The sequence below is a fragment of the Rousettus aegyptiacus genome, unplaced genomic scaffold, assembly GCF_014176215.1.
Source record: "Rousettus aegyptiacus isolate mRouAeg1 unplaced genomic scaffold, mRouAeg1.p scaffold_m13_p_9, whole genome shotgun sequence".
NCBI classification, from domain to species: Eukaryota; Metazoa; Chordata; class Mammalia; order Chiroptera; family Pteropodidae; genus Rousettus; species Rousettus aegyptiacus.
In genome coordinates this window covers 69,683,501-69,711,018 of record NW_023416312.1, presented here as the reverse complement: position 1 = coordinate 69,711,018, position 27,518 = coordinate 69,683,501, and the positions used below count along the sequence as shown (strand labels likewise).

The window sequence follows — 27,518 nt, the reverse complement described above, 5'->3', positions numbered from 1 at the left end:
CAAACATATTTATACGGCAAGAACAAAGGGGGCAGGCAAAGGGTACCTGTTGCAATATGATTGGTCTTCAGCTGGTGGTGTGAGGAGCGGTAAGGACAGGGGGAAGTACGAGGTGGGGGGGAGAGCAGGAGACTATCAGCACCTTTGGTGGTCAGCCAGCTTCTCGGAAAGACTTGTTTATCATGGGTTTGGTTCTCACAGCCTGAGGGCTTGAGAGACCAAGGGCGCAGCTCCCAACAGTAGAGTTATTCTGCTCATGAGTAATCAATAATGGCATTTTAATATTATTTTTGATGTTTACACCTCTTAATTGCATTTCCTCTGGTGTTGTAGTGTTTGAGTACATGCAGAATTAATGAGAAGATTGATATTTTCTGGTTGTGTTTGTGAATTTATTTTATAGGATAAAAATTCATTTTCAAAGAAAATGAAGCGAAATGCTATATTTTCCCCTCAAAAGATGCAAGGGGACAAATGGTATATGATATAATAGCCAACATTTAATAAATTTAATAAATTAATAGGAAGTATCACAAAAACTTGGAGTGGATAACATACAGGAACCAGGAATAAGACAACTCTTTGCCACAAAGAGTACCATATAATGAAGGAGAAAATTTATAGGAAATCATATAAGGCAGTGTGTTGCATGTGTCTTAAACAGATATGCATATATAATAGCACATCAAAATAATTTGTTTGACAGTAAACTCACCATGTTTGTATTTACCACATAGACTTTTTAAAACATTTATAAAAATTGTAGATTTAACATTTAACAGTAAGAGTTATATCCAAATGAGTATATTTGTTTCATACCAAACTCACAGAACTTATGAATAGCATACAATTTGTACTCTGTCGGGTACTATTAAGCACTACTACTTGATGACATAAGAGTTATTAACAAATGTGCTATAAGCTATTATCATTCAACTTATTGCTAGTGCTTTTGAAAATTGTGATTTATGTTTTGTTTCTTTGTAAAACATGTGCTATGAGCTTGCCCTGATTAAAAAATCAGATTAAAAAATCAGATGTTTCCAATTTTTTCTAATACGATATTTTAGATCTGAATGTGTTGTCTTTTTAAGGACTGCTGAAGGATTTTTCAGTCCTTTTGATATCACCTTCTCTGCCTTACATTAATACAAATCGATGGATTCATGCAACATACATGGCATATATGCAGGACACCATCTGTATGTGCATGCTCAATGCATGCTGTATTTCTTCAGACATTTTTGTTTCAATAAGAATTAGACCATCCCATTCAATTTCATCTAATTGTTTTAACATGCAGTTCGACAGAGCTAACAGGCAGGTAGACTTTATTTTCATGTTATATTTGGGCATGCTCAAGCGAATGACTGAGATTCGGCAGTGTTGCAAATCAAGTAGAGACTGTATGAGTTTCCTCAAATACAGTAGCTCTCCCACTGCCCCTGTGGCAGACTGTCTGGATTTATCTATGCTGTGTGTTGAGGACACAGATCAGGGTTTTAGAAATCCAGATTCTGCCTTCACCAATTTCAGGATACTGAGAGGCACCCTCTAAGGTGTGTAAGTAACTGTCAGGCATAAGAAATAGCGTCATGAATTCTTCAGAAATTGATCTATATCTGTGTGAAATAGACACACATGGAAATACAGTTACTGAAAACACTTAGATTTAATGATCTGATTTTAGTAATGCTTGAAAACTTTTCATGGTGAAAAAACTAGTAAAATGGTACTGAATTCTTAGAGAGCAGTAGGCTCATAAATAAAACAATGGCAACACTTATTGTAACATGACATTATATTTTAACAAAGATTTAAACTTCCGGTACATAATTGCAGTACAATGAAGAGCTTACCACTTTTACAAATTAGCTGCAGCCTTTTCCTGCACTAGAGAGTTTGGAAGGATCTAAAAATGAGATAAATTTTGTTTAACATTCAAATGGAAACTCTGTATTTCTGTTATTTCTATAATTCAGTAACAGCTTCTTTTTAGTTATTTTTTTCACATTCTAAGGGCTTAATTCTGTAGTCCTTAATCAAGTAATACTCCCAAGATTTTGATCATCTATGCTTCCAATGCAAGATTTACTCAAAAATGGACTACTAAATTAGGTCCTATAGATAGAGGTGCCATAAATAAGAAATTGTTTTAATAAGGCTCAAAAATGTTGACTTCACTCTGTGTGTAGCACACAAATTTCCAGGGTTCTAAGATCAAAACCCAAAAGATGTTGAATCCTGGATTTGGAGATAAATCTGAGATCTCATTTTCCAGTTTAATTGTGAAATTAGGTATCTACTAAGGACCAGAATGAAAACACTAATTTTAATTTGCTTGTCATTATAATCAGAATTTGAACATTGTCCTAAAGAAGTGAAAAGCTATTGGTTGATATATCTCATATCATCCTTCCACTTCTGTAGTCCTGGTTAACCAGCTGCTATGTTAAAATATCACTATGTTTGGGGACAGACATTGCAGTAAAATACCAATGCAACATTCTGACAATGTCAAATTTTGCCCCACATGTGACAACAAAACTGACTTACTAATAGATGTGATAGAGTGTAGGAAGGCAGACCTATATTACTGTGTGTATGTGTATAGATAATTACAGCACAGCAAGAATTTAAAGTGTTATATTTACTGTTAACCCAGAAAAAGATTTTGCTGAATTTATTAATTTTGGTGAGGGTGAAATATAACCACTGTCTGGTGCATCATTCTTGTCTCCTGCAAATGCCGCCTAAGATGAACATTTCCTTATGCAAAAAAACAAAAAAAATAAAGAGGAGAGAAAGAGAGAGAGAGAGAGAGAGAGAGAGAGAGAGAGAGAGAGAGAGAGAGAGAGAGAGAGAGAACAGAGAGAAAGAAAAGAAGGGAGGAGAGGAAAAAGAAAAATCAGTACTTCATGCATCAAAGAATCAAAATAAGTTATTCTCATCTATTATAAACAGTAAATATAGAACCCTAAGTCTCACTATTGTATGAATGATCATAAAGTACAGAGTTGCAAAGCTATATATAAAAACCACTTTTTTTCCAGACTGCAATATTTATGTTATGACAAACAGTAAAATAATAGATCATTTTCCTACATTTGTAGTTTTACTGTAGGAAAAGACTGTGCTGCTCTTTCTTACACACTACTAATCCTTTCACTAACTATATTGGAGGGATTGACTGGTAGCTCCAAATTCTCAACTTGCATCTCTATCCCGGGCTCGTTGTCAATAGTTTTCTTTATCACTGGTTCGTTGGTGTGCCGGTAAATGTTAACATTGAGTTCCCTCCCAGAGAGCACAGTAGCAACAACTCTAGGCATTTGCCTGACAGGAGGCTTTTTTTCTGCCTTATAATTGCAACGCAAGTAGTTGGAAAAAGCCCTTCGGTAAACTTTGTTGAAAAGAGTGTACACCAGAGGATTAATTCCTGAACAAACATAGCCAATCCAAACAAACACATTCAGAAGTTTTTCCATGAGCTTTTGATTACATGCTTTCCCACAAAGAACTGACAGAATATTGGTAATAAAAAACGGGCACCACATGATCAGAAACACAAAGAAAACAATGCCGAGGACTTTCGATGCTTTCCGTTCATTGTTGATAGCTTGCATGGTGCCCCGAGGACGTCTTTCTTTTTTCTTTCTTCCGCGTGGGTTCAAATCGTGGTTAGGGTTTACAGAGTTTTCATCAGTGGTATTCTTGCAGCACTTCAGGAAATCCAGGCTTATTCTGGGTGGTTCCTCGGTGTGGCCGTGGCCGTGCAGTAACATCAGAGCTTGTTTGCGAAGAACGTGGATCGTCAGGCAGTACGTAATCACCATGATGGTCAGCGGTATGAAGAAAGCTACGAAGGACCCAATAAGAACAAAATTTGGGTCATTCAGCACACAGGTGGTGTTACTGACAAACACTTTGTCTTCATCTCTCAGTCCAATCACTGGGATAGGAACTGATACACCTGAATGAAAAAAGAAAAAAGAAAAGAAGGTAGAACATTATTACAGCACACTGAAGGATTGAACAGATTTGTGCAATGACATATATTCAATTGCATTTTGATGAAGACAATTTAGAGTTCTTATTTGTTGAAAACCATTCACAGCATAAATTTATAGTCACATGATAGAGTAGCTGTACGGTATCAGAAAATGACAGCTTTCTTCAAGTTAGGAATGCCTCCTCCACAATTTCTGTAGAAGGCATAGAATTACCGTTATTGAGATAAACTAGTATAGATACAGTTTGTGTAAGAGTGGATTGTATCTTGTTTTATTTCCAGTTCACCAAAATATCCTGACTCATAGAAGGCACTCAATAAATATTTCTCGAATGAATAAATTTACATCTATACTCAATGACATTAACAAATTCAGTCGCTCATTTTTGGCACATCACTTTCCAAATGCAATAAAAATCATGTGTATACCATCTATAAGAAGAATAATAGCATATTGGGTTTGGTTGGTCTGAGTTTGAGGTGAGTTTTTAGCTGACATCATCTGTTTCCACCCCTAATTTCCTGAGGAAAGGGGTTAACAAGAAGAAATTTATGTGTGAGCCTTTTGGAACGGGGCCTGTTTCCTCTGGAGTTACTAGAGATGGAAAGGACAGTATGGCCTTCCAAAGAGCTTGCTACAGCGACTCCATCTGACTGCCATGTAGAAATATTCTACAAGTGGAAACCGAGAGGACTCTTTTTTTTCAGCAAGAGTTTTTGTGAGACTTTGGCCATAAACATCTTTTCAAGATTAAGACACAAAGTGAAATAGAGAGTTGGGAGAGATGTAGTCCTCTCATTTTTTAAGAATACTGAGAAGTAGTACTCTAAGTAAGCACCTCCATTAATAAATAGGCTCACAGGCAGAAAATATCAACAAGGTGGGAGCAGAAGGTAATCTTGTACTTGAGCATAAGTAAGAAACATGGAAATTTTCAGAAATCACTATGGTAGATCTTGAAGAGGTCATACATCAATAAGTAGGTATCACTTGTTAGTGAAATTCAAATTTTAATATTTATTTATTATCTCTAGTGTACATAGGAAGCTGAAGCCTAAGAACATTCAGATTGCATTTTCTAGGATTTTATTGACGATTATTATTACGAATCCTTGCCTGATGGATATCTACAATATAAACTATAGGAGGAGATAGAAGTATACTCTCAGAGAACATTCCTGGCTTTAGAGAACACTCAGGGAACTGGGACAAATTTGAAACTGAAAGTCTATACAAGTTGTATTCACACATTGCATCAGGTATAGAGTGATTGGAAGATAAAGAGGTAAAAAGTGGTCTATATATATATATATATTTTGCCACAGCATGCTGAGGGTATTGATTGGTATTTAATCAACAGGGAAGACATGAAGAACAGAATGATATTTAGGTTCTTTGGAAACATGGCAGAGTGAGAGACATCCCCAGATCTCTCCCCTTGAAACAAAAATAAACTGAACATCTAAAACTCAACAAAAAATATCCAAACTGGAATGTTTTGGAATCTGCGTATAAGAGTTCCCACAGGTAGAACCACTGGTGTTAGGCCGTGGACTGGGAGAAATAAAGAAGCTGCCTATTGAAGCCGCCAAAGATACCCTCAGGAGGAGGGTGGGAGAAGGAACTGCGGGTTCCTGTGGCAAGTTCCTTGTACAGCCTTGCCTGGGAAGGTAGAGAGCTCCCCGTGGCCAGCTGGCTGTAGGGCCTAGTCATCAGGGTAGAAAGCAGAGAAGCGGCTGGCAGAGAAACAAGAGTTAATTTTTACCCAGCATGGTTGCAAAACCGAGGATGGGCCACAGCCCCCAACCTACAACCCAGAGGGCCCCTCCCTCCATGCTCTCCAAGACTGAACACCATGGAGCGCCAGGGGAATCTGAGCAAACGCTACCCAAACTGTTGCTAATACTAACGGGGACAGAAACTGAGAGTAATGAGCATGATTAAATATCTATCAGAAAATAAAAAGGAATTTTTAAAGCTTTATATAAAGCAGGGACCCAAAAGGCTCAGACGCCACCTATTGGAAACCAGAGGAAAAGCACCTTTTTTGCCACAGGCTAAAGAGAGACTTGATATAATAAATCTTTTTTCTGGAAAAAAAGCAAAATACATTTCCATTAATGAACAAGTGGAGAAAAGTCCATTAAAGACCATGAACAACCGAGGTGACAAGGCATCTCAGAAAAAAAGAGAAAAATCTCCAGAAAATAAGCTTATAGACATAGAAATATGTAACTTAAATGATAAAGACTTCAGGATGGTACTTCTGAAAAAACTTAGCACGTTCCAAAATGAGTCATATTAACAATTTCAGAAATAAAAAAAACAACTAGATGAGCAGAGCAAGGAGACTGAAACCCTCAAAAAGAATAGCTCTCCTGGAGATAAAAAATACACTGTAAGACTTGAAAAATGGAATAGCAAGCTTGGGAAATAGAATCGACCAATTGGAGGAAAGGATCAGCAATATCGAAGACATAAATATAGAAATAAATCAGAAGGAAGAAGAGAGAAACTGAAGAATGAAAAATAATGAAAGAGAAATTCAAGAACTAGCTGATACTATCAGGAAAGGAAACATAAGAATAATGGGCATTATCGAAGGTGAGGAAAAGGAACAGAGATTAGAAAGCATTTTCAGACAAATAGTTAATGAGAATTTCTCAAATCGAAGGAATGAGCTGGAGCTTTGAATTCAAGAAGTCAACAGAACACCCAATTACCTCTACCCAAAAAGGTCTTCACCAAGACATGTTGTATTAAAATTACCAAAAATAAATGACAAAGACAGAATTCTCAGGGTTGTCAGGGAGAAAAAAAAATCAGTAACCTATAAAGAAAGACCCATTAGATTATCCTTGGACTTCTCAGTGAAAACTTTACAAGCCAGAAAATAATGGAATCAAATATTTGAACTATTAAGTGAAAGAAACTACAAGCCTAGAATAATGTATCCAGATTAGCTCTCCTTTAGATATGAAAGAGAAATAAAGATTTTTTTCAGATATACAAAAATTAAGAGAATTATTCACTATGAGGCCTGCACTGCAGGAACTACTAAAAGGGGTCAGTTCAACTAAAACAAAATGACAAAAAAATACATAATTAGGAGTAAAGTGACTAATAGGCAAATGAAGCATAGGAGTGCAACCCTTACTAAGAACAGAGCATTACAAGCTTAAATAATAAGAAGAGAATTGTTGTAACAAGATCGTAATGAATGTTCAACAGATATAGAGACAAACTCAGACAACAATAACTGAAAAGAGGAAGATTCAAAGATCCAGATTTGCAAAGAGGAATGGAGATAAGGCATGCACAGAACAAAATAGACGACTGTATATATATAACTACCCTCTACATATTTGTAAAGGTAATCACATGCCAAAGATTAAGAACTGAAGTATATAACATAAAACAAGAAGAAACAGAAGTAAAATGAACAAAAGTCAAACAAAATAAAAATATCAGAAACACAAGGACAAGGAAGCAATGGACACACTTAGCTTCAGAAAGCAAAAGATAAAATGGCTATAAGAAGACCTTATATTTCAATAATCATCCTAAATGTAAATGGACTGAACTCACCAATAAAAAGGCACAGAGTTGCAATTTGTATTAAAAAAATACTAAATAAACCATATGCTGCCTCTAGGAGACAATCTCAGCTCTAAAGATAAATATAGACTCAAAGATAAAGGGTGGAAAATGCTATTTCAAGCAAATGGCATTTAGAGAAAAGCAGGAGTAGTGGTACTAATATAAGACAAAATAGTCTTTAACATAGATAAAGAAAGATACTGAGGGACACTTCATAATGATAAAGGGAATCATGAACCAAGAATACATAACATTTATTAATATCTAAGCTCCCAGTCAGGGAGTCCTGAAATATGTAAAGAAATTACTACCAGTACTAAAGGGAGAAACAGAACAAAACACCATCATAGTAGGGGACCTAAATACCCCACTGTTGGATATGGACAGATGATCCAAACAGAAAATCAATAAGGAAATAAAATCCTTAAATGACACATTAAACCAACAGGACATGATTGACATTTACAGAGCCTTCCATCCTAAAACAGCTGCTTATGCATTCTTGTCTAGTGCACATGGAACATTCTCAAGGATTGAACACATACTGAGACACAGATATAGCCTCAACAAATATAAGAGGTTTGAAATCATACCAATCATATTCTCTGATCATAATGCTTTGAAACTAGAGATCTACCATAAAAAGAAAGTAGGAAAAACCAAACCACAAGTATGTGGAAATTAAACAACATGTTACTGAAGAAAAATTGGGTCAGAGAAGAAATAAAAAGAGAGATCAAGAGATACATACAAATGAATGATAATAATAGTACAACATATCGAAACTTTTGGAACACAGCGAAAGCAGTTATAAGAGGAAAGTTCATCTCATTACAGGCCTATCTCTAAAAACAAGAATGAGCCTCCCCAAAACAACCTAACACTTCATCATAAAAAACTAGAAAAGGAAGAACAAATGAAGCTTAAATCAGCAGAAGGAAAGAAATAATCAAAATTAGAGTAGAAAAAAATAAAATTGAGAAAAAAAGAGAAAAAATCAAGCAATAAAGAGCTCGTTCTTTGAGAAGTTTATAAAATTGACAAACTACTGGCTAGACTCACTAAAGAAAAAAGAGAAAGGACAGAAATAAACAAAATTAGGAATGAAAGAGGGGAGATTACAACAAATATTGCAGAAATTCAAAGGATAATACAAGAATATTATTAAAAAGTATATAACACCAAATTTAATAACCTAAAAGAAATGGACAAGTGCTTAGAAAAATATAACCTTCCTGGACCAAGTCAAGATGGACTTCATCCAAGAAGCACAGGGATGGTTCAAAATATGCGAATCGATTAATGTGATATACCACATAAACAAGTTAAAAAAGAGCCATATGGTCATATCAATAGACGCAGAAAAACCATCGATAAGATACAGCATCCATTTATGATCAAAACACTTAATAAAATCGATATAGAAAGAAAGTATCTTAACATAATAAAGGCCATATATGACAAAACCTCAGCCAACATTATACTTAATGGTGAAAAACTAAAAATCTTCCCTCTAAGATCAGGAACAAGGCAAGGATTTCCAATATCATCAGTTATTCAATATATCATTGGAGTTCCTAGTGAGTACAATCAAATAATAGAAAGATATAAACAGCATCCAAATAAGAAACGAAGAGGTCAAACTGGCACTATTTGTGGATGACATGATTCTCTATATAGAAAACCCTGAAGATTCCACAAGAACACTGCTAAAAGCAATAAGCAAATACAAGAAAGTCTCTCCATATAAATCAGTGTTCAAAAATCCATAGCTTTCCTATACTCTAATAGTGTAGTGTCAGAAAAAGAAGTGAAAAAATTAATTCCTTTTGTAATTGCAACAAAAAGTGTAAAATACCTAGGAATAAATCTAATGAAACATGTGAAGGACCTGTATAATGAAACTATAAGACCCTATTAAATGAAATAGAAGAAAATACAAAGAAATGGAAATAATATTCTGTGTTTTTGAATTGGAAGATTCAACTTAGTTAAAATGATCATAATATCTAAAGCATTATACAAAATCTCATCTACATTTTTTAAAGAAATAGAAAAAAAAAAGATCAGATTTGTATGGAAGCACAAAAGACCCCGAGTTGCCAAAGCCACCCTGAAAAACAGAACGAATCTGGAGGCATCACTCTGCCTGATTTCAAATTATACTACAAATTGATAGTACTCAAAATGGCATGGTATTGGCAGCAAACCAGACACACAGACCAGTGGAACAGAATCGAGAGTCCAGAAGTAAACTCATATTTATATGGGCAAATAATTTTTGACAAAAAAGCCAAAAACATACAGTGGAGAAAGGAAACCCTCTTCAATAAATGGTGCTGGGAAAACTGAAAAGCCTCTTGCAAAAGAAGAAACTAGACTGTTTTCTATCACCACACACCAAAATTAACTCAAAATGGATTAAGGGCCTGAATATAAGACCTGAAACAATAAAATGCATAGAAGAAAACATAAGGACTAAACTCAAGAACCTTGGACTTAAAGAGGATTTTATGAATTTGACCTCAAGAGCAAGGGAAGTAAAAGCTAAAGTAAATGAATGGGACTACATCAAACTAAAATCTTATGCTCAGTAAAAGACATTGTCAACAAGGTAAAGAGACAGCCATCTAAATGGGAGAGTATATTTGCAAGCAACACCTCCGATAAGGGCCTAATATTCAAAATATGCAAAGAACTCATATAACTCAATAACAAAAACAAAACAAAACAAAAACAAATGATCCAATCAGAAAATGGGCAGTGGACTTGAACAGGCGCTTCTCCCTAGAGGACATACGAATGGCCAAAAAATACATGAAAAGATCCTCAACACTGCTAGCTATTAGGGAAATGAAAATCAAAACCACGACGAGATACATTCTCACACCTGTTAGAATAGCTATCATCAACAGGACAAGTAATAAATGTTGGGGAGGATGCTGAGAAAAAGGAACCCTTATACATTGCTGGTGGGACTGCAAATTGGTACAGCCCCTATGGGAAACAGTATGCAGGTACTTCAAAAAACTAAGAATTGATCTACCATATGATCTAACAATACCTCTACTGGGTATTTACCCCAAAGACTTGAAAACTCATATTTGAATAGATATTTGCACATCGATGTTCATAGCAGCATTATTCACAGTGGCCAGAACATGGAAGCAACCGAAGTGTCCTATGATAGATGATTGGCTAAAGAAGCTGTGGTAGATATATACAATGGAATATTACTCAGCCATAAGTAGAGATAAAATACTGCTATTTGCGACAATATAGATGGACTTCGAGATAATCATGCTAAGCAAAATTAGCCAGACAGAAAATGTTAAAAATCACACGATATCACTTATATGTGGGATATAAACCTGAAAACAACAAATGAGCAAGACAAACAAACAGAAACTCATGGTCATGTTCTATAGACTAGTGGTTACCAGAGGACTATAGAGTAGTGGTTAGTAGTGGGGTGAAGGAGGAGGGTGAAGGTAGTCAGGGTAAATGGGGTCAGGTAAAGGGGGATTGGAGGATGGTGATTTGGGTAAAAGGGGTCAAATATATGTTAGCCAAAGGAAACTGGACTTTGGTTGGTAAGCACACAATAGAATATACATATGTCAAATGATAATGTACACCTCAAAATTATATAATTGTATTAACCAATATTACTCCAATAAATTTAATTTAAAAAAAGCGATATTTAAACCTTGTTCCTCAGAGAATGAATTTATAAAATGAGTGCTGGGAAAACTGAAAAAGAGACCAAGTGATCGTATGAAAAGCAGCAATATGTGACAGGAATCCTCGGGCTATCGGTCCATCCTTACCACTCTGAACCGAGACATGCCACTCAAGAAAGTAAGAAAAGCTATGCAAACTAGGAGACACCCAAATAGAAACTATCCTCAGGTAATTTGGAGCAGGATCCTGGTGAAGAGAATTTTGAATCTTGAATGCAGAGTGGCAGGTATCAGAAGGTAAGTTTTACCAATTTAGCTAAAATGCTTTGAGGAATTTCAATAGGCATTTGAGACTACAGAGTACAACAGAACCACACAGGGTAAGAATGCTGTCAGCTGGTGTTATTAGAACATTTGATCCAAAAGTCGTAAATGTAAAGAAATCTCTAGAGAGTGCAGATCAAGCTTGCCTGAAAGAAGTCTGTATTGGCTTATCCTTAATGAAATGTTTTAGTGAAGAGCTGCAGGAAGTTTTCTGGAGTTAAAGAAGCTTAGTGGATTAAAAAAAGAGGGAAGGTATTCTTCAAAACAAATAATTTGCAAGCAAAAAAAATTAGAGGGGAAAACTACAGATAGATTAAAAGGGACTTAAAAGACCTATTAAGCAAGCATGGTATATTAAGCTCCTTGGACTCTTGATGCAAACAAACTTTAAAAAATATTCATGACATAGCTGGAAATTTTGAACAATGGTCTGTTGATGATATTAAATAATTTTTATTTATTAATTTTTAAGAGTGAGGTTGATATTCTAGTTATGTAGAAAAATAGCTCTTAAATTTTTACATACACATACTGAAATGTTTATGGATAAAGCATTATAATATCTGGAGTTTATTTCAAAATAATATTAGAGGGATAAGTAGATGGAACTATGGATGAAACAAGACAGTTCGCAAATAGATAAATTTTGGAGCTGGATAATGAGTATATGGGTCTTGTATAATTCTATCTACTTTTGTAATCTTCGAAAGTCTCCATGATAGACATTTAATAATATTTTAAAAAATGAAAAAAATGGATATTGTTTCTGAAACAAACCATTAAATCCCTATTAGGCTTCAAATTATGAAGATCTCTCAGACTTAGTGGCCACTGTTAACCTTGGAATTGATTAATTCCAGAACAAAATATTTAAACTCCTAAATGGAAACACTTACCACTTTGCTATAATTGAAGTAAAGAAGTGTATTTTCTGACAAAATGTTTATAGGAAACTGTTTATTTTCTCAGTATCCTATAACAAAACCAGAGGAGGGGGTAGGATAACTGCTCCCTTTCCAACTTCCACATGCACTGCCTCACAGCAATGTAGGGACTAGGGTCTGGGGAACTTGCATTCTCTCTGGAAGAATCTTGCAGGGATAAACATGCATATATTCAGGAAATGAGTGCTGGAGTGGAGACTTGATTTCCTACAGGAAATGCTGCACAATCTTCTAGGTATCCCTAGAGACACCTGAAGTTCCTGGGGAAGGCCTCAAACACTGACCATAACATCAGTGGAAGTCAGCATTACTCAGAGTCCAGCTCTGGAGTGGCATTATCTTGCTTCTGTTAAAACATTTATTCATTTTTCTAAGGGACTCTTGGGCCTAAATGTAGGACTTGTCGAGGAACAATAAGAGAGAGTAGCAGAGTGATTCTAGATGACCTGAAGGTGTTATTAGATATGCGAGGCCAATTTTATCCCTGGCATCTATTTGTAAAATTTTGTGTGCATTGTGTAAAGAGTAATTCTAAAGCTGCCTTTTTATTGAATCTATCTTATGTGCCAAGGTACTGAACCATGCATATTACTGAAATTACTGATGTAAAATGTATTATCTCAATTTGATTAAAAAATCTGTAATACAGATATTATTTGGTAAAGTAGATTAACAGCTTCACCAAATTTATACTATCATTAGTTTTTGTTTTTAGAAACCATGAATGTAGTCACCAAAACAAGAAGAAACTCAAGTTATTTTGAGAACATCTGGATATTATGAATAATAGCCATCACTAAAGAAGCATTAGTAACTATATATTGTAAAAATTATCTTATTCGGTACTCCAAAAGATTAAAAGTATATGTCAACAGTTCTCAAAGTGTGGTTCAAGGACCCTGGAGGATTTCTGGGACTCTTTTAGAGAGTTTGTTAGGTTTTCCTTTTCCAACTATTTGTCTATAATACCATATTTTCTTTATAAATTTCAACCTAAACAACATATCACAACAGTTTGAATACAGATACATATATGAGAATCCAATGATCTTTCTAAAACTAAAGAGATTAAAGAGATTTTGAAAAGATTTTCAAAACTGTAAAATAATATTTGTTTTCTCTCTGATTATTTTTTGGAAAATATTGTAAGTTTCCATAAAAATATGTTATTTATGTTAACATTAAATGGGCTCATTATTTATTTATTTTTCATTTTTTAATATATTTTTTTATTATGGTGACATTGATTAACAAAATCCAATTAGTTTCAAGTGTATAATTCAACAGTAAGTCACATATATATATATATATATATATGTGACTTATAATGATTCAGTGTGTGAATCATTATATATATATATAATGGCCAATGAACAGAATTGTTAGCTGGACGCACAAAATTATTTGATTGGATATTTGTTGATTCTATGAAGAAATGAAAAATAAGAAGAGTAAATGCAGATAGATGAATATAGGTAGTGAAAATTTTTAAAAATAAAATCAGAAGTTGAACACTCTTATATGGTACTGGGGAAATATTTAGGAGAGAATGCTTGGAGATATAAGAGAAAGAGACAATGGGCAATGGAGTAAGACTCTAAGAATCTGAAAATACATAGACTCCTGGATCCCAGGCACAAAGTCAAGACTTGGGTAGAAAGTGGCCCAACTTTCTCTGTAACAGGTTAAGAAAGAACTTATTATATGAGGGAGAAAAGAGTGTCCAATTAAGAGAGTAGTAGAAGGGATTAAGAAAAATGGATCTATTTTTGAGATATTTTAGAAGTTCGATTGATAAGACATGGTGATTGGTCGGATGTGGCATGTGAGGGAGAGGAAAGAGCAAAGAAGTGATTGCAGCTTTCTGGTTTGTGTTTTTAGGTAGATGGGGTTGCCATTAAGTATAAGAATATAGGTAAAAGAGCAAGATTATGTCAGGGAAGGAAACGTACTCAGTTTGGATTGTGTTAAGTTAGGGGTGTTTGTGGATTATCAACATGAAGTTCTAGGTGAATATAGGTGTTTGGACCTTGGACAGGTGTGTGTTGGGGACAGGATTTTTCTTAGAAGGGGAAATTACAAAGTGATGATCTTTTAAGGAGAACTTCGGTGAAAAGAAAAGAAGGATCAGCAAAGAATTTAGAGCAAGTGTTGTAAACAATTTTGTAACTATGGATGTCTTACCAGAATAATGTTTTTGAATGAATAAGAACATACAGAGGAATATAAAAGAAATGAAATTATTTTAACATTTTGTTATCAAAAATTTAATGATAAATTTTTTAAAAAGTAATATATGTGCTTTTTAATTGCACATTAAATATAGAGATATAGTGGGTCTACTAGGTACTACAATTTTGAAATAGTGATCATTATCTATTATATGTCAAGGTATTTGCCAAAACTGAATATAATTTCATTCCTCCTGGTGATAATCATATAGGTACTGAAAATTATTATTCTGGTTACTGCCTACATTTGTAATTGAAGTAAATCCCAGATTTCATTTATGGGTTAGTCATAATGCAATAACTGATCTCAGAATCAGATTTAACTTCTTGCCACAAACAACTATAAAAATTAATAAGAGAAGACTATCCTTTTCTAACAATGGTGGAGTAGCTTATAGAAGACTAGCACTCTCACTACTGATGATGAAATATTCTGAAAAAAAAATTAAAAACCCAACATATGAAAGTATTTTAGACTGAACAAAAAGCAGGTAGAAATTATAGGGGACTCAGTCATAAAATGAGGGAACTATGGTGTTCGAGTTCCATATTTATAGGTCTCTTCCCTTGAGATGCTCTCCAGTGGAGAAATTAGATTTCAAAGCAGAAAGTTGCAGTCTAATTGAACTGAAGAGTCAGAAAATAGCGTTAAGGACTGACAGATCAGCTAGGATTTGAAGGGTATAATTAGAGAAAGGATGGACCATAGGAAGGAGAGGGCTTAAAATTTCTATACAAAGTTTCCTCAGATTTTTGCCTGACATCTGAATCCTGTTTGTGTGAAACACCAAGGAACCCATGGAGCAAGAAACATTTGAGAGATTGAAAATATTTAATAGAGATTTCCACAGTTGTCTATTGCAGAGGAAATGGAGTTGGGAGTTTGTATCACATCAAGTTACAAATGTTTAACAAACACCTTGCCCTTTTCATTTATCCTCTGAAAAAGCATGCCTTAGGAGAAAAAAAAATTCTTAGGACTTCAGTGTTTGTCCTAGGAAGCAAATCCACAGACCACCATCAAAAAGTGAAAACAAGGCCTCCATAACAGTATATTTGTAAAATTACTAGATATACGAAGAAACAGAAAAATGTTACCCACAATAAAGAGGTAAATAAGTCAATAGAAACAGACTCACACATGACCCAGATATTGAGATTAACAGACAAGGCTTTAACTATGTTAAATACATTAAATCATCTACAATAAAATGATAAATATATGGTAGTAGATATGGGAATTTCAGGATAGATGTGGAAACTAAAGCAAAAAGGAAATCCTATAACTGGGAGAAATCATTATTTGAAACTAACAAAAGTCATTATTTTGGTCAAGATAGTGGAGTAGTAAATGCAGTCCTTGACTGCTCTCATAACCACCTCAAAATTACAACTAAATTATACAATAACTATCATTTAGAATCATCTGAAGTGTACCTGAACAGAAGTCCTAAGGACATACAAAAGAAGCCACCTTGAGACTAGTAGGAGGGGCAGAAATGTGAAACAGGCTGCTCTCACACCTGCATGTGGAGGTTGAAAATCAGGAGAAATATCTCAGCTGTGAAGATTCTCCTGGAAGAGTGAGGAGTCCCAGACCCACACTGGTTATTTAGTCCTGGGTTCCAGTGCCAGGAATAGAAGTCCCCACAACTTCTGGCTGTGAAAACCAGTGGTGATTGTGCCTGAATGAGACAAAGCACTTCTAGGGTCAGAGACATTTCTCTTAAGAAGCCTGTATGTAGATTTACTTGCAGACAGACTCACTCGCTCTGAGCTCCAGCACTGGAGCCACAGCTTGGAAAGTGCTGGGGACATAAGGGGAAAAACCGAATTGTCTGGCTTCAGATCAAGGGCTGGAGGGGCAGTTTTCTTCTAGACAGAAGTGCTAGCAAAAGGAATTCTTCCTTTGTGGAGCCCTCCCCTACCCTGACATGCAAACCATGGTGGACAACATATCAGAGTCTCTATCAATGTAGCTAGTGTGTGTCACCCTGCCCTCATGATTCTCCGAGACCCTGACTCACTCAACTTGCAGGCCCACCCATGCCACTTCCAGTGGCTTTTCTATACAAATGGTCTGTCTTGGCTCATAGTGCTGACTTTTCTAAAATCTCTCAAAGGTTCGCAAAACCTAAAAAAGCAGCAGTTGGAGTTAACATGCCTCATACTTCCTGCCGAGCAGTCCTAAGCCCGGAACTAGTGGCAGCTTGTTTGTACATTGGCCTCTCAAGGCACATCCAAGCTCCAGCATAGTTAATGGCCATCTACGGATTGTTCTGTGGTTCGTGCCAGGTGACCTTGGGAAGTATACAGCCTACAGCTTAACTTGGGCTGTGGTAGGGCCCTTTGCAGCTGACCCCAGCCTGCATGCATGGAAGCTGGCTTAAGTCTGAGCTGGAGTACCACCCAAAATTACATCTGAGGATGACACACCCATAGGAAAGATTGAGCAGACACCACAGTCCTACAAAAGTGAATCTTTCTTCATCAAGTCAGCTCCTGCACAACAGCTCCCCCATGGTGACAGCCAGCCCTCAAAACCAATCAGCCCAAGTGTCAATCCTTCCCATTGATGTGCAAACAGCAACTAAGGCTCAACTATAATAGGGGGGCACACACAACCCACACAAGGGACAACTTGGAGAACTAGGCTCAGGTGACCAGGGAAGACTGCCACTGGTTTTCATAAGAAACCTACAACATAAGACCACTCTGGTAAGACTGGGAGAGATAGCAGCCCTACTTAATATATTGAAACAAACACAGGGAGGCAAGAGAAGTAAGAAGAACAAGAAACATGTCCCAAATAAAAGAACAGAACAAAGCTCCAGAAAAAAAATTCAACAAAATAGAGGCAAGGAATCTACCAGATTCAGAGTTAAAAACACCACTTATATGGATGTTCGATGAACTTAGGGGAGAGTAGATGAATTCAGTGAGAACTTTAATAAAGAGATTTTAAAAACTCATAAAAATGGAGATACAAAACATAATAAAGAACCAGTCAGAAATTAAGATTACAATAACAAAACAAAGAAAACAATAGAGGGACTCAATGGTATATTAGCTGACACAGGGGATAGAATCAGCAATTTGGAAGATAAGATAGCAGAAAATACCCAATCAGAACATCAATGAGAAAAAAATTTTAAAAATGAGGTTAGTTTAAAGGGCCTCTGAGACAACACCAAACATATAAACATTTGATTTGCAGGGGTACCAGAAGGAGAAATTATGATAGGAAAATTCCTTAACCTGGGAAAAGAAAGGGACATACAAGATCAGGAAGTGCAGAGAGTCCCAAACAAGAGGAATCCTAAGAGGCCGACATCAAGACATATCATGATTAAAGTTCCAAGGTGAAAAAAAAGAGAATGTTTTTAAAAAGCAAGAGAAAAGCGGCCAGTTATGTACAAACTAGATTCAATAATACTGTCAGCAGATTTGTCAACAGAAAGTTTGCAAACCAAAGAGGTTTGACATAAAACATTCAAAGTGGTGAAAAGCAAGAATCTACAATCAAAATTACTCTACCCAGCAAAACTATCATTTAGAATTAAAGGACAGATAAAGAGCTTCCCAGCAAGAAAAAGCTAAAGGAGTTGATGACCACCAAGTCAGTATTATAAGAAATGTTGGAGGGATATTTGAAAGAAGTAAAAGAAAAAAAAAGGCAAAAATATGAATAATAAAATTTCAATAACATATCCATCAAAATTAATTTAAATTTAAATGGATTAAATGCTCCAATCAAAAGATAGGATGGCAAGGAAGCTTGGAGAAACATGGCAGAGTGAGAGACTTCCCCAGATCTTTATCCTTGAAACAACAATAAGCGAAATATATAAAACTAACAAAAACCACCCAAACCGCACACCAGCACATCTGAGCGTGAGATCTGAGCATGAGAGCTACCACAAGTCAGACCCCCGAGTGTTGGGTAGTGGACTGAGAGAAATAAAAAAAGCTATCTCTCACAGTTGACAAGAGTTCCCTGTAGGAGGAGGGGGAGGGGAGAATGTGCAGCGAGTTCCCTAAACAGCCCCTGCTCGGGAGAGTTGTGAACATCACGAGTCGACAAAAAGGCCTAGTCATCAGGGCAGAAAGCATAGAGGTGGAAGGGCAGAGAAACAACAGTTGACTTTTACTAGTCGTAGTTGCAAAACTCAGGCTGAGCTACAGCCCCCAAACCCCAAACCAGCAGGCACCACTACTCATATCTTCTGAGACCAAACACCACAGAGCTCAAGGGTAATCTGAGCAAATGCTACCAAAACTGTCTTTAACTCTGGCAGGGACCGAGACTGAGGGTAGCGTGCATGATTAAATTATATGAGGGGAAAAAAAAAAAGGCATTTTTAATGCTTTATATATAGCAGGGGTCCAAGAGGTTCGATGCCACCTACTGGAAACCAAAAGAAAAACACCTTCTTTGCAACAGGCTAAAAAAAAGACCTTTATATAATGAATCTATCTGGAAAAACAGAATACACTTTCATTATTGCCCAGGAGGAGAAATAGTCCATTAAACACTATTAACAACCAAGGTCACAAGGCATCTCAGAAAGAAAGAGAAAAATCTCCAGAAAATAAGCTTACAGACATAGAAATATGTAATTTAAATGACAGGGAATTCAGGATGGTACTTTTGAAAAAACTCAATGAGATTTAAAACAAATCATATCAACAATTCAAGGAACTGAAAAATCAACTAAATGAGCAGAACAAGTTTTTTAGCAAGGAGATTGACCTTCAAAAATAACCGAATAGACCTTCTGGAGATAAAGAACACACTGCAAGAGTTGAAACCGAAAGGACAAGCTTGGGAAATAGAGTCGAACAAATGGACGAAAGAATCAGAGATACTGAAGACAAAAATCTAGAAATAAATCAGAAGGAAAATGAGAGAAACTGAAGAATGGAAAATAATGAAAGAGAAATACGAGAGGGAATTGATACCATCAGGAGAGGAAAAATAAGAATAATGAGAACTCTTGAAGGGGAGGAAAGGGAGCAGGGGCTAGAAAGAATTTTCGGACAAATAGTTGACGAGAATTTCCCAAATCTGAGGAATGAGCTGGGGTTTGGAATACAAGAAGTCAACAGAACATCCAATTATCTCAACCCAAAAGGCCTTCACCAAGACACATTGTATTAATATTATCAAAAATCAATGACAAAGAAAGAATTCTCAAGGTGGCCAAGGAAATGAAGATGGTAACCTATAAAGGGAAACCCATTAGATTATCGTGTAACTTCTCATCACAAACCTTAAAGACAGAAAGGAGTGGGATCAAATATTAAAACTATTAAGTAAAAGGAACTACCACCAAGAATAATGTATCCAGCTAAATTGTCCTTTAGATTTGAAGGAGAAATAAAGACATTTCCAGATGTACAAAAATTGAGAGAACTCTCCACTACGAGAACTGCACTACAGGAAATATGGAAAGGGGTCAGCTCACATAAAACAAATGACAAAAGATATATATGCATAATTAGGATTAAGGTGACTATCACGTAAAGAGAAGCAGAGGAGTACAACCTGTACTAAGAACAGAACATAATAAGCTTAAAAAATAAGAAGAGAATTGCTATAGCAAGATAATAATTAATGTCCAGCATACATAAGGACAAATTGAGAAAACAATAACTGGAAAAGGGAGGATTCAAAGATTCAAATTTGCAAAGGAGAATGGATATGTCACCCACAGAAGAAAAGGTATGACTGTATATATATATATAACTATCCTTTACAGATTCATAATGGTAACCACACACCAAAGATTAAGAACTGAAGTATATAACATGACAAGAATAACCAGAGAGAAAACTCATAAAAGCTAAACAAAATAAAGAAAACAGAAACACAAGGACAAAAAAGCAATGGAAACACTGAGCTACCAGAAAGTAAAAGATAAAATGGCTATAAGAAGACCTCATATTTCAATAATCACACTAAATGTAAATGGACAGAATTCACCAATTAAAAGTGACAGAGTTGCAGAGTAAATAAACAACAAAACAAAACAAAACCCAACCATATGCTGCCTCCAGGAAACACATCTCAGTTCCAAAGACAAATATAGACTCAAAGTGAAAGAGTGGAAATGATATTTCAAGCAAATGACATTCATAGAAAAGTGGGAGTAGCAGTCTAATTTCAGATGAAATAGACTTCAAAATAAAAAAGGTAAAGAAAGATACTGAGGGATACTTTATAATGATGAAGGGAATCCAAGAAGACATAACATTTCTTAATATCTATGCTCCCAATCAGGGAGCCCAGAAATATGTAAAGCAATTACTAACAGAACTAAAGGGAGAAACAGACCAAAACATTATCATAGTAGGGGACCTAAATACCCCACTGTCAGATATGGACAGATCATCCAAAAAGACAATAATGAAGTAACATCCTTAAATGGCACATTAGACCAATTGGATATAATTGACATTGACAGAGCCTTCCATCCCAAATCAGTTGCTTACACATTTTTCCCTAGTGCACATGGAACATTCTTAAAGACTGAACATGTACTGAGACACAGAGATAGCCTTGGCAAATATAAGAGGATTGAAATCAGACCAACTGTATTCTTTGATCATAATGCTTTGAAATTATAGATCAACTGCAAAAAGAAATCAAGAAGAACCACAAATACATAGAGATTAAACAACCTGCTACCGAAGAATAACTGGGTCACAGAAGAAATAAAAAAGAGAGATTGAGAGATACATAGAAACAAATGATAATGAGAGTACAACATATCAAAACTTTTGGGACATGGCAAAAGCGGTCATAAGAGGAAATTTCATATCATTACAGGCCTACCTCCAAAAACAAGAAGAAGCCCAAATAAACAACCTAATACTTCATCTTAAAAAACTAGAAAAGGAAGAACAAATGAAGTCTAAATCAGCAGAAGAAAAGAAATAATCAAAATTAGAGCAGAAATAAATAAAATTGAAAACAAAAGAAAAAATAAATTGAAAAAATAAATGCAACAAAGAGCTGATTCTTTGAGAAGGGTAATAAAATTGACAAACCCCTGACTAGACTCACTAAAGAAAAAAGAGAAATGACACAGTTAGACAAAATCAGGGATGAAAGAGGGTAAATTACGAATGATATAGAAGAAATACAAAAGATCACATGAAAATCATATGAAAAATTGTATAACACTAGATTTAATAACCCAGAAGAAATAGGCTAGTACTTAAGAAAATACAACCTTCCTACACTGAATCAAGAATTGGAAAACCTAAATAGACTAATCAGCAGTATGGAAAATGAAACAGTCATCAAAAACCTACCAAAAAGTAAAAGTCCAGGAGCAGATGGCTCCACCAGTGAATTCTACCAAACATTTAAAGGAGATTTAATATCTATTCTCCTCAAACTCTTCCAAAAAATGGAAGAGGAGGCAATACTTCCCAAAACATTTTATGAGGTCAATATTACTCTAATATGAAAACCTGGTAATAATAACACAAAAATAGAAAACAACAGACAAATATCTCTCATGAATACAGATGCAAAAATCCTAAATAAAGATAATAGCAAATCGAAAGCAACATATTCAAAAGATTATACACCACGATCAAGTGGACTTTATTCCAGAGGCACAGAGATGGTTCAACATATGTATATCTATTAATGTGATATACCACATTAACAAATTCAAAATTAAGAATTATATGATTATATTAGTAGGTGCAGAAAAAGCCTTCGACAAGATATAGCATTCACTTATGATCAAAACACTTCACACATTGGTATAGAAAGAAAATACCTTAACATAATAAAGGCCATATATGACATACCCTCTGCTAACATTATGCTTAATTGTAAAAATAAAAGTCTTCACTCTCAGATTAGGAACAAGGCAAGATTGTTCATTATTGCCACTGTTATTCAATATAACACTGCAGTTTCTAGCAAGTGCAATCAGACAAGAGAAAGATATAAAACACATCCAAATAGGAAACAAAGAAGTCAAACTGTCACTATTTGTGGATGACATGATTCTTTACGTAGAAAACCCTAAAGACTCCATAAGAACACTACGAGAAACAATAAGCAAACATAGTTAAAAAATCCAAAGCGTTCCTATACTCTAATAATGAAGTGTCAGAAAAAGAAGTGGAAAAAAAATAATTCCTTCTGCAATTGCAACAACAACAAAGCTACATAGGAATAAATTTAATGAAACATCTGAAAGATATGTATAACGAGACTATAATACTCTATTAAAGGATATCAAAGGAGATATAAAGAAATCAAAAGATATTCCGCGTTCTTTAATTGGAAGAATCAACATAGTTAAAATGATCTTATTACCTAAAGCATTATACAGATTTAATGCAATCCCCATAAAAATCTCATCTACATTTTTTTAAAGAAATAGAACAAAAAAACCATCAGATTTATACGGAAGCACGAAAGACCTCGAATTGCCAAAGCAATCCTGAGAAAAAAGAGCTAGGCAGGAGGTATCACTCTGCCCAACTTCAAATTATACTACAAAGCTACAGTAATCAAAATGGCTTAGTATGGGCAGAAAAACAGACACATAGATCTGTGGAACAGAATCAATAGTCCAGAAGTAAACCCATATTTATACGGACAAATAATTTTTGACAAAGAAGCCACGAATATACAGTGGAGAAAGGAAAGTCTCTTTAATAAATGGTGCTGGGAAAACTGGAAAGCCACCTGCAAAAGAATGAAACTAGACTGTTGTCTGTCACTACACATTGAAATTAATTCAAAATGAATTAAGGCCCTAAATATAAGACCTGTAACAATAAAATGTATAGAAGAAAACATAGGAACTAAACTCAAGGTCGATGGACCTAAAGAGGATTTTATGAATTTGACTGAAAAGCAAGGGAAGTAAAAGCAACAATAAATGAATGGGACTAGATCAAACTAAAAACATTCTGCAAAGCACAAGAAACCATCAAAAAAGTAAGGAGACAATCATCTGAATGGGGAAATATACTTGTAAGCAATGCCTTCGATAAGGGCCTAATATCCAAAATATACAAAGAACTCATACAACTCAATAACAACAACAACAACAACAACAACAACAACAACAACAACAAACAATCCAATCAAAAATAAGCAGAGGACTGAAAAGACTCTTCTCCCAAGAAAACATAGAAATAGCTAACAAACATATGAAAAGATGCTCATTATTGCTAGCTATTAAGAAATGCAAACCAAAACCACAATGAATAATGCTGCTATGAACATTGGTGTGAAAATATCTTTATGGAATAGCAATAATTAACAGGACAATTAATAACAAATGTTGGAGAGGATACAGAGAAAAAGGAACCCTCATATGCTACTGGTGAGACTGCAAATTAGTACAGCTTCTATGGAAAACAGTATGGAGGTTCTTCAAAAAACTAAGAATTGATCTACCATATGATCCAACAACCCCTCTACTGGGTATTTACCCCAAAGACTTGAAAATTCATATCCATAAAGATATTTGCGCACCAGTTGATAGCAGCATTATTCTTGATGGGGAGGCCATGGAAGCAACCAAAATGTCCTATGAAAGATGACTTGATAAAGAAGCTGTGGTACATATGTACAATGGATTATTACTCTGTTGTAAGAAGAGATGAAATACTGCAATTTATGACAACACAGGTGGACCTTGAGATAATTATGCTTAGTGAAATAAGCCAGACAGATAAAGTTGAAAATCACATTATATCACTTACATGTGGAATCTAGACCTAAAAGCAACAAACAAACAAGACAGAGACTCATGGATGTGAACAGTAGACTAGTGGTTATCAAATGGTAGTAGGAAGAAGGGAGGAGAGAGATACATGGAATAAAATGGGTCAAATATATGGTGACAGAAACAAATCTAACTATGGGAGGTGAGCAGACAATATTAATATACATATGCCTTACTGTTAAACGTATAGCTGAAACTTACCGGATTTTGTTAACAAATGTTACAAGAAAAATATTTTTTAAAATTAAAATATCTTTAGAAAATACAATAAAGGAATGTAAATACAATGTTAAAAATATTTGATTAACAGAAGAGGAAGAAAAATCAAATAGAATAATTAGAAAACAAAGAGGAAGATGTCAAACTTAAACCCAGTCCTATCAATAATCACATAAATTGTATTTGGAACAAATACTGCATTTAGAAGGCAAAACTTTTTAGAGTAGGATCAAAAAAGCAAGACTATCACTGTATAAATGTGAATAACTTTAAATATAAAGACATATAACTGGAAAATGCAAAATTATTGAAAATGATATATTATACACACAGTAATTACAAGAAAACTCTTGTGGCCTTATTAATTTTAGACAAAATATACTTCAAGTCAGATATGACCAGAAAGATAAAGGGGGGCATTCAAAAACAATTAAAGTATAAGTTCAACAGTAAGATGTAACAATCCTGAATATGTTTTCCTCTAGTAACAGAGCTTCAAAGAAAATGAAGAAAATCAAACAGAACTAATGAAAATAATGAACAAATCTACATCATAATTTAAAATATTATCATTCCTCCCTCAGTAACTGTTAGAAAAAGAGTAAAGATATAGAAAATACAATGTTCCCTACTAACTTCATACAATCAACATTCATAGAACACCACATCAAATGTTTTTGAATACATGTTTTTAATGTGTATTAAATGCTCACATGAAATGTTCACCAAGATAAATTATATGTTGTAGCATAAAATATATCTCAATAGTTTCAAAAAGACTTAAATCTTCTACAGTGTGTTCTCTGACAACAACAGAATTAGCGAATGAAGGAAGAGCTCTTGCAAAGCCGTAAACACAAAGAATTGTCATTATTTAACCAATCTGGTAGTTCCTTGAAGACCCAAATCGAAATGCTTATCTTTATTTGATCTGACTCAGAATTCAACCAGGGCTAAAAATCTGTCTATGAAGGGCAGTTTTGGAAAACATTTACTGGTAAAAATTTAAAAAGTAATCAATAGAAACTGTCCCTGAACAAGCCTAGATAATAGACTTACAAGTCAAAGACATTAACTAAGCTATTTAAAATATGTTCAAAGAACTAAAGGAAACTATGTGGTATGTCCATGGAATAGAATATCATTTAGAGCATAAACAGCTTCATGGACCTACTCATAAGAAAAGCTGGTGCACATTATAAAGGAACAATTTAAAGTTTCTAGAAATGATCCCAAATATTTTTTAAAAAATGGCTGAAAACTTCCCAAATCTATTAAAAATAAATAATTTATAAATATAGGTAATTCAATAAACTACATGTTAGATAAATTCAGATATACATAAATAGACACATCATAGTGAAAATGCTGAAAGTCAAAAGCATGAAGACAATTTTGAGAGCACCAAGAGAAAAATGAAATAACACCTACAATGGAACCACAATAAGATAAAAAGCTGACTTATACTCAAAAAAGATGGTGATTAGAAGGTAGTGAGATAATATTCAAATTGGCTAAAGAAGAAAACTGTCAATGAAGCAGGCCATATTAAGTAAATTTATATATCAAAAAAAATGAAAGCAAAATAAACACATTTCCTGAAAGAATTTTTGCCCGAAGATCCATCTTACACAAAATATTAAAGAAAGTTCTTCAGGCTGAAAACAAGTGACTCCAGACAGTAATGAAAATATACACAAACTACAAACATACCTGTAATGGTAATTTTTAAATTATAAAAATATAAATGCATATATTTCTCCTTTCTTAACTGATTTAGATACACGTAAGAAATATACATACTTGTATATTTCTTAAATACATATAAATATGTATTTGTATATTTAAATACATTCTTATGTCTCTTCTCTCAGATGCTTTGAGATATAAAATTACATAAAGTAATAATTATAATAATATATTATTGTGATTTTAAATTTATTGTGTATGTATGTATGTATGTGTATATATAATATATATACACATATACATATATATACATATATTATATATGTATATATACACATAGAAAACAATAGAACCATAAAGAGGGAAAGGAAATAGAGCTACACAAGAGTAATGTTTCTACATCTTACTAAAATTGTTAGTACATATCTGAAGCTGATTTTGATTTTGAAAACATAAGATGTATATGGTAATCCCTAAAGTTACCAAAATAACTCAAAATAATTACTTGAGTAATTTTAAAGTAGCTAAAATAGTGAAGAATTATTAAGAAATAAAATGCTACATTAGAAAATATTCACTTAATATAAAATAAAGCAATCAAGGATGGATATAAGAAAAAAAGACATGAGATACATAGAAAAAAATGTGACATGGAGGATCTGAATCCAACAATATTGTTGAATAGATTTAAAAATCTACTCAAAAGGTAGAAATAGACTAGCTGAAAACATGTTCCAAATATATGCTCTCCACAGAAGCCACAATTTATATTATAAGATACAAATACACTACAATAAATTTAAAAATTAAAAAGTAAAATAAAATTAAAAGACAGAAAATAATAGATCATGCAAAGAAACAACCCACAAGAGAGCTTGAGAACCTTCGCTACTATTAGATAAAATAGACTCAAAAACAAAAAACTTTACTATATAATAAGAGCAACATTTTATAGTGGTATAGGGGTCAATCCATTAGAAAATATAACAAAAATATAACAAATATGTATATATAATATGTATTATAAAATGTAACGAATATG

General features: G+C 34.4%; 1 protein-coding gene across 1 annotated transcript in view; it reads right to left on the bottom strand.

The window, feature by feature from the left end:
* Nucleotides 1-3,072: 3,072 nt before the first annotated feature.
* HTR2C (5-hydroxytryptamine receptor 2C) overlaps nucleotides 3,073-27,518 on the bottom strand; it is a 295,289-nt gene continuing 270,843 nt past the window's right edge. Inside the window, exon 5 of the mRNA XM_036227088.1 lies at nucleotides 3,073-3,973. Coding sequence (XP_036082981.1) covers nucleotides 3,147-3,973 — 827 coding nt within the window. The 3' untranslated portion in view covers nucleotides 3,073-3,146. The remainder of the gene's footprint in view (nucleotides 3,974-27,518) is intronic.